General features: G+C 29.9%; 1 protein-coding gene across 1 annotated transcript in view; it reads left to right on the forward strand.

Annotated features, from left to right (window-relative positions):
• The window catches only part of LOC123010861 (high mobility group protein 20A-like), an 8,648-nt gene extending 6,776 nt beyond the window's left edge, over positions 1-1,872 (forward strand). Inside the window, exon 3 of the mRNA XM_044408024.1 lies at positions 1,214-1,872. Within this exon, the coding sequence (XP_044263959.1) occupies positions 1,214-1,672 (459 nt within the window). The 3' untranslated portion in view covers positions 1,673-1,872. The remainder of the gene's footprint in view (positions 1-1,213) is intronic.
• Positions 1,873-7,445: the final 5,573 nt, after the last annotated feature.

A 7,445-nucleotide genomic window follows, 5' to 3' on the forward strand; every position in this document is an offset into this window, starting at 1 on the left:
CCCCGGGCCCCCAATTATGGTAGCCTGTCAAGAGCTCATTGAATTAATATCGAAAATTCTAAATTTGTAAACAAACTTTCCACAATCCATGAAGTGCTGAACTACGTTTTTTTTAGTTTGAAGGAATTAAAAAATTGCTATCATAACAAATAAAACTATAATGTCTATAGTTTCAATTATTTTAGCTCAATTTTGTTTATAAGTTCTTACACGCATGTAAGAAAAATTCCGCGCGAATTTATACAAGTGATTCAAAAATTTGTGTAATAATTTTAATTACGAATACTCCTCTACAAATGAGCATAGATAGCACAGCATTTATTAATCCAACTCATCAAGCAATAGAAAAATTACAGTTTTTATAATCATCAAGAAATAAACAAATGTGGCTTTGGATTTAATAAAATTTACATTAAATATGAGAGCATTGATTCTTTCCAAGGTACGCTCAAAATTTATAAATTCTAATTTTCTAGCGCGGTGTAGAATTTAGTTGAAACTCAAATAACTCGAAAACGCTACATTTTGGCGATATGAAACTACCTTTTTTATAAAAAAAAAATGTTTGGGCTCTATCAAAAACAGAAATTAATAAGCCGAAAAAATTATCCCAAAACTGGGAGGACCCATTACTGCCATTACTACTACAAGACTTCCGTTTACACCAAATCAAAGAGTGTCTTTTTGTCCATGCAAAATTTAATAATAATCGGATAAACGGTAACAAAAATATTTCCAGAAAATCATCGACTATTGGAAAGTTGTAATTTTTCTGTTTTTTGAGGTGGGTCAATAAATACTGTACTATCTATTCGTAATTAAAATTATGCCACACATTTTTTAATCAATCGATATAAAATATCGTTTTTACTTAATTTAATGTAATTTTAATTTATTTTTTTTTAATTATTAGTGGGCATAAATAACATAAAAATCTAAATATAAGTGCACAGAAACGAAAAACTTTATTTTCGTTTATTAAACTATCATGATTTCAACTGACGTCACAATCTCAATAGAGGAAACAAACTCCTTCAAAAAAAATTACTACATTAAGTTTTTATACATATTTTTATTGTATTGTATATTGGGCCCTCATTTCAACTTAGCATTCCATATAAAAATTTGTAAGTCCGCCCCTGGTCAAAATCATTGGATTGTGCCCAACACTAGTAAAAGCGCCGGAAGAAAGGGTTCAAAGCTGTGTTTTTAGGCCGCTGTGCAGCCGGTGGTGAGCAAGGAAGTCCCCGATATGGACTTCGGCAATTTCGACATCCCCATCTTCACCGAGGAGTTCCTGGACCACAACAAGATGCGCGACTCCGAGTTGAGACAACTCCGGAAGTCCAACACGGACTACGAGCAGCAAAACGCCATTTTGCATAAGCATATCGAGAATATGAAGGACGCGATCGTGAAGCTCGAGTCGGAGATCTCGCAACAGGAGAAGAACAACGCCTCGTTGCAGAAGCATCTCGACCATTTGCGGGGCACGCTCACTAATGGGTTCTCGGGGGTGAAGCTCCCGGGGGTCAAGGAGGTGGCCACGCAGCAGAATATCGATTCGTATATGACGAATCTGCATTCGATTCTTCTCGAGAATAGCACACACGACGCTAATCTTTTACAAACTGTTAGGAATATTGTAGGGAGGCTCGAGTTTAACGGATGACAAACAAGTCGGGCTTCCAAAAGGAAACGAAAAGCTAAAAAAACGTAACTTTTTTACAGCCACTTTATTTCACTTTCAGAGTGGGGTTTTATGATTTGAGTAGTTATAATGGTCCTGTGATTCATACGTTAGGTATTGTGTAATTAATTAATTCATGTATTTAATATTCTGTCAATAAATTTCATAACGTATTTATGAAACTGGCTTTTTTAACCCCATAATAAAAAATCAATAGGGCGCAAACTTTCAAATCGTTAGAAAAGCAAAAAATTGAAATCTAGATTTTTACATTTTCTTTCAATTATTCTTATTCAATTATTCAATTCAATTCTTAAATAATTAATAATTCGATAATAATTAATTATTCAATTATTAAATTCTATTTTTTACCCCAGACATTGATTATTTTGTACTTAATGTTAAAGAGTGCTTTTATCAACTAATTTCAGTAAATGAAGCAGTTTTTTATCGTCTAGTGAAATAAACTAATTTTTAGCTACTGTTTATATTCAAGAAATTCTGGTGGGTGAGTACAAAATAAAACGAAATATTATACACGACGATAAAGATTGTTTATCTACTCGTGAAAAAAGTCCACTCGTAAACTTAACCTTTTTACTCGTAGATAAACAATTTCTTTATCGTCTTGTATAATAAATAACTACTTATTATTTAAAAAATGTGCCAAAAGGACAACAAAAAGATCAATACTATCATTACCGAAGTCTGGGTTAGAATATGGAGCAAATAGTATATTATGTCACAAGGTAGAAAAGAGATTTTTTATAGCCGAGCTGTTTATTTCCCAAGATGCGCAGCATTCAAATCAAGATTTCCACGTTTTCTTTCAATCACCCTTCTTAAAAAAATACCCCGGAGATTGATTATTATTTATTAAAAAATATACACAAAAGTCAAAATAACGACGAAAAAATCAATACTGTTTTTTTTTAGCGAAGTCAGGGGAATAAGGAGCAAAAAATTATTATTTATTGAGTGATCACGTAATAGTTTTGCTACCCAATTTTCACTACTGGTGTTAATTATATTAATTATACAGTTTGTTTCTACTTTTATCGTCAGTAGATAAGAGAAAATATTTTTTTTTCCATTTTGTTGCCTTGAATCGTATTTAATATTCAATCAGTAAAAATTAATATTGCAATGAAATTGTGTTGTTTACTTTTTTTCTAATCATATTAAAGAATTCCCATACTTACGTTTTCAGTTGAGAAAATTGTTCAATCTTCAACTTTTGAGAAAATTAAAAAAAAGATCAATGTGTATGTTGGCAATAAAAAGAAAATATGTAGAAAATTAAATATTACTTATTATTTAAGATTAGATAAAGTATAGTATTAAACTCGTAAGAAATGGCCAATTTTCTTACTCGTTGAATAATATACTATTACTCTAGAGATTGTACAAATATACATTTACTTTTTTATTATTTTTATATTGTTTATTATTTTTTTAATGTAGTTTTTTACTTCCGAGATTGACTCTTTAAAACATATACAGAAATATTGTCAAAATAACACAAAATCAATCTTTTTTATCGATGACAGGATTAAAATGACCAAAAAATTTCTATTTATTAAATGATCAGAATATGTTTTTTGTTCCTATTTGAAACTTACAAATTGTTAAAAAAAAATAATAATAAATTGAAATCAAGATTTCTACATTTTTTTTCAATCTTCTTAATTTTTTTTACCCCACAGATTGATTATTATTTATTAATGAAATATACACAAAAGTCAAAATAATAACACAAAAAATACCGAAGTCAGAGTTAAAATAGGGAGCAAAAAAATATTATTTATTGAGAGGTCACTCGGTACTTTATCATTCATCAATTTATTAGTTTTTCAAAAAAATAAATAGTTTAAACAAAAAACGTTTGGTTCCTACTTTTTATTCACCTGTATGTAGAAAAATTGACCAGTTCTTATACAGTTATTTTATTTATTTGTAGTTGCTGAAGAAGTGTGTTATTACAATTTTGAATAAAAAAATGCTAGAAAATCTTATAAAAAATGTTTCCCCGCCACTGGTGTGTGTGTTAAATGTTGTCGCTATGACAACTTTTATTTTTGCACCTTTTCGTTTACCATGGTTACGTCCATTTCTACAGCAACTACAATAACCTGCTTCTCAGTCGACTCGTCAACGATAGAAAAGGGGTTCTTGCAATACATTTTCAAAATACTCGAATGTTTTTAATTTTTCAAAGTTGTGTCAGACACACATATAAAAACCTTGCGTTTTAATTAATTAATTAAGCTAAAATGCATTTATGGACACGTTTGATGATTTATATCTTGTACCCTCAGCAGCACCTACATGATGTTTTTGTGGTAAATTAACCTCACGTTTATTGCGTGCACAAAACTGATAATAATTAAAGTCGAGTTAGGGCGATATTAATTTTAGACTTTCCAACTATCTGATAACTTCCACTATCACCAAAAATCCTTTGTTCATTAATTACGAGACTGTGAGAGTTTTAAGTTTCTGTTGAAATAAAATTGTGTTGAGCTCATTATTATTAATTATTATATTGGGTGTGGCTGTGCTAATTGTCGCTCATTTCGGGATCGATAATCCAACCGAAAAGTTTTCTTTTAAATTTCGTAAACACGTTGTAATGTTGGGCGTTTAATGCAAATAAATATAAATTATGGATGAACCCTTTAAGTCGCTCTATGCAAATCTCCAACTCTCAAGTTGCTCTTCTTGATTACAAGATTTTTCTCATTATGGTGATTAAAACATAATACGACTGTGACTGAAATAATTGGCTGAAGACTCATTAAGGAACGCAACAGAATGAAATTGAAGAAAGAATATTTGTATTTATTTGATATAATTTAACGTTTTCTCAAGAACAAAATTTACAATCAATGCTTAAATGCTCCTCATTCTAATCCTCTCGGCAATAAACAACTACAGGATGCGCCAGAACTCGTGCCCCAGAGAAAAATTTCAGCTTCTATATGTCAAAGAATTTTGACAATTATTTTTTGACATTTGACATTCTTTTATGTTTATTTAATGATACTGATGATCTTGTATATGTTTTTTTACAATTATTTAATAAAGTTTTTGCTAAAAATTTGCTAGTAAATACCACAAGTAACATTGAACAGAGTTACAATTTAGGATACAACTTTATTGTTTCCTCTTCTAATAGCCAGAAGCAAAATTTAAACTCTCGTAACTTCGAAATTTTTATAGATAATTTTTTTTAACATTTTTTCCATGATCCCTGTGTCTTACCTTATATGGTATTTTTCTCTGGGGCGCGAGTTCTGGCGCACCCTGTATTTTGTTTTTGCCCACATTTGTGTGTTCAGAAATAAAATTAATAACTAAAAGAATTAAAAAATATTTATATACTCGACAAGTAATAATTTTTCTTTCCCTAGTCTAACTCTCTTTCCGTAAAAAAAAACTATTGATTTTGTCAATTCCACCATATTTGTGCATATTTCTTACATAAATAATCAATGAGTGGGATAAAAAGAGTAAAAGATTAAAGTAGGAAGCAAAACCATCAATAAATGATTATTTTTTGCTCCCTATGCTAACCCTAAAAATATATTGATTTTCTGTTGTTTTGTGTATTTTTTACATAAATAATCCAGGTCTCCAATCAAAAATAAGAAAGCGTTTTTGAACGTGTTATAACTATTCCTGAATTTTCGTTGGTAAAATGGAGCCACCCTGTATAAAAAAAATTAGTCAGTTTTATGAAATTATACTAGGTGACAACAAAATGCAACAGTATAAAATTTTAGTAATTTTTCTGTTACTATGAACAAAGCGAGTTAATTTTTTTCATTAATAATGTTGAAAATTCACGTTTTTAAACGACAAAAAAATTATTTTACATAATATTGTACTTCCTGTAATAACAAAAAAGTTGTCAAAACTTTATAATAGTGCATTTTTAAAGTTATCTGGTATATGGTGTATACAGGATGTGTCAGAACTTGCGCCCCAGAGGAAAATTTCAACTAAGATAAGATACCAAGAACATGAAAAAAATGTTTAAAAAATTCTATCTGTCAAAAAATTTTGACATTTATTTTTTGACGTTTGGCATTTTTTTATGTCCATTTAATGATACTGATAATTTTGTATATATTTTTTTGCAAATAAAAACCACAAATAACATTAAACAGAATTACAATTTAAGATACAGCTTCTTTGTTTCCTCTTCTAATAGCCTGTAAGAAAAAAATTGGACAATTATTTTTCTAACAGAAAGAAATAGTCAAAGTGCAAAATTTAAACTCTTACTTTACATGGCATTTTTCTCTGGGGCACGAGTTCTGGCGCACTCTGTATAAAATAATTTGTTAATTTTATGCAGTTATTTTTTTAACAGTTTACAAGATTTTATAATGTTGCTTTAGTCAAAAAAATATTTAAAAAATTAGTAATAATAATCTCTCATAAAGCAAATAATATACAGGGTGTTCGTACAATTTAACTCAAAATCTAAATAAACGTCAAAAAGGGATGGAGTACTCGTATAAGAAATATAGCTTGGCTTCAATTTTTGATAAAAGTAGCTTGTGATTTTAAAATTAAGTTGGCACTATTGCACATCTTTTGCGTCTATTTTATTCAATATTGCCAATCTTATACAATCATCGGCTACTCTGATCAAAAGTTATTTATTCAAAAACATTTCTGCATATAAAAAACTAAAAAAAAAAAATTTGTTCATTTATAAGATTACAAACCAAAATTATTTTTTTGTAACTCACAAATTTGGTAATTTTTTCTCATCAATAAAGAGTTAAATTCCCAACATTGAACAATATGAAATTTCATATCTTGTGTCTCTGTTTTATTCAGTATTGCCAATCTTATCCAATCAATCCATTTTACACTGATTTTCTTTATTAATAATGATAAAAACTTACGTTTTTACAGAACTGCCATTTTTTTTTCAAAATAATATAGGATTTACAAAAAATAATAGTTTTTTATGATAATCATAGTCGCCTGATTAAATTGAATTGACACACTGAATAAAATTGAAACAAAACATACAATGTTTCATGTTTTTCGTTTTTACATTGTTCAATGTTGCCAACTCAATTTCAGAAGAGACATTTTGTGTAAATATAAATATTTTTATGAAACATTTAAAAAAAGAAAAATCCGGTTATTCACCGGATGTCACCCAATTCCCTAAACTGCAGAATCCATAAACCCGGATTTGTGCCTTGTGAGGGCCTGGAGTCGGCAGTAAAATCCTTGAAACGCCCATAAAACATCAATCGTTTCCCCATTCTGATAAAATTATAAATAAATCCCACGTTTCTCGCATCACCGGAAAGCCAATTTCTGGCCAATTAATTTAGGCAAACACAAATTCTTATCTAAAGTCGTAAATTCATCAGCACATAGACCATAAAAAAGCGGCTGATTTGAAACTGCGAAACCTCCCATAATCCGTCCATCTGTTGATTCCTGATAACAACAACGTAAAAAAACACACATTTGTGTGTTAATTAATTTGGCTTTCTTCATGGCATTCCGTGACATTTGTCGCAGATTTATGATCATGTAATTTTCGCATCGAAAGGTGCAACATGTTGTCGGTAATCCGATTAAATAAAATTGAAATATGAGGACGGTTTTATCAATGGGCTTGAACCGGGGGTGTACGAATCGTACGCAAAATCATGCACCTACCTGAAAGAGGACTGTATATAGGGACAGGCGTCGCGACGCCGATCATTTCAAGCGA

Source organism: Tribolium madens, unplaced genomic scaffold, assembly GCF_015345945.1.
Source record: "Tribolium madens isolate multiple individuals breed KSU strain unplaced genomic scaffold, Tmad_KSU_1.1 Scaffold_91;HRSCAF=231;Tcas5.2_LG7, whole genome shotgun sequence".
Classification (NCBI taxonomy): Eukaryota; Metazoa; Arthropoda; class Insecta; order Coleoptera; family Tenebrionidae; genus Tribolium; species Tribolium madens.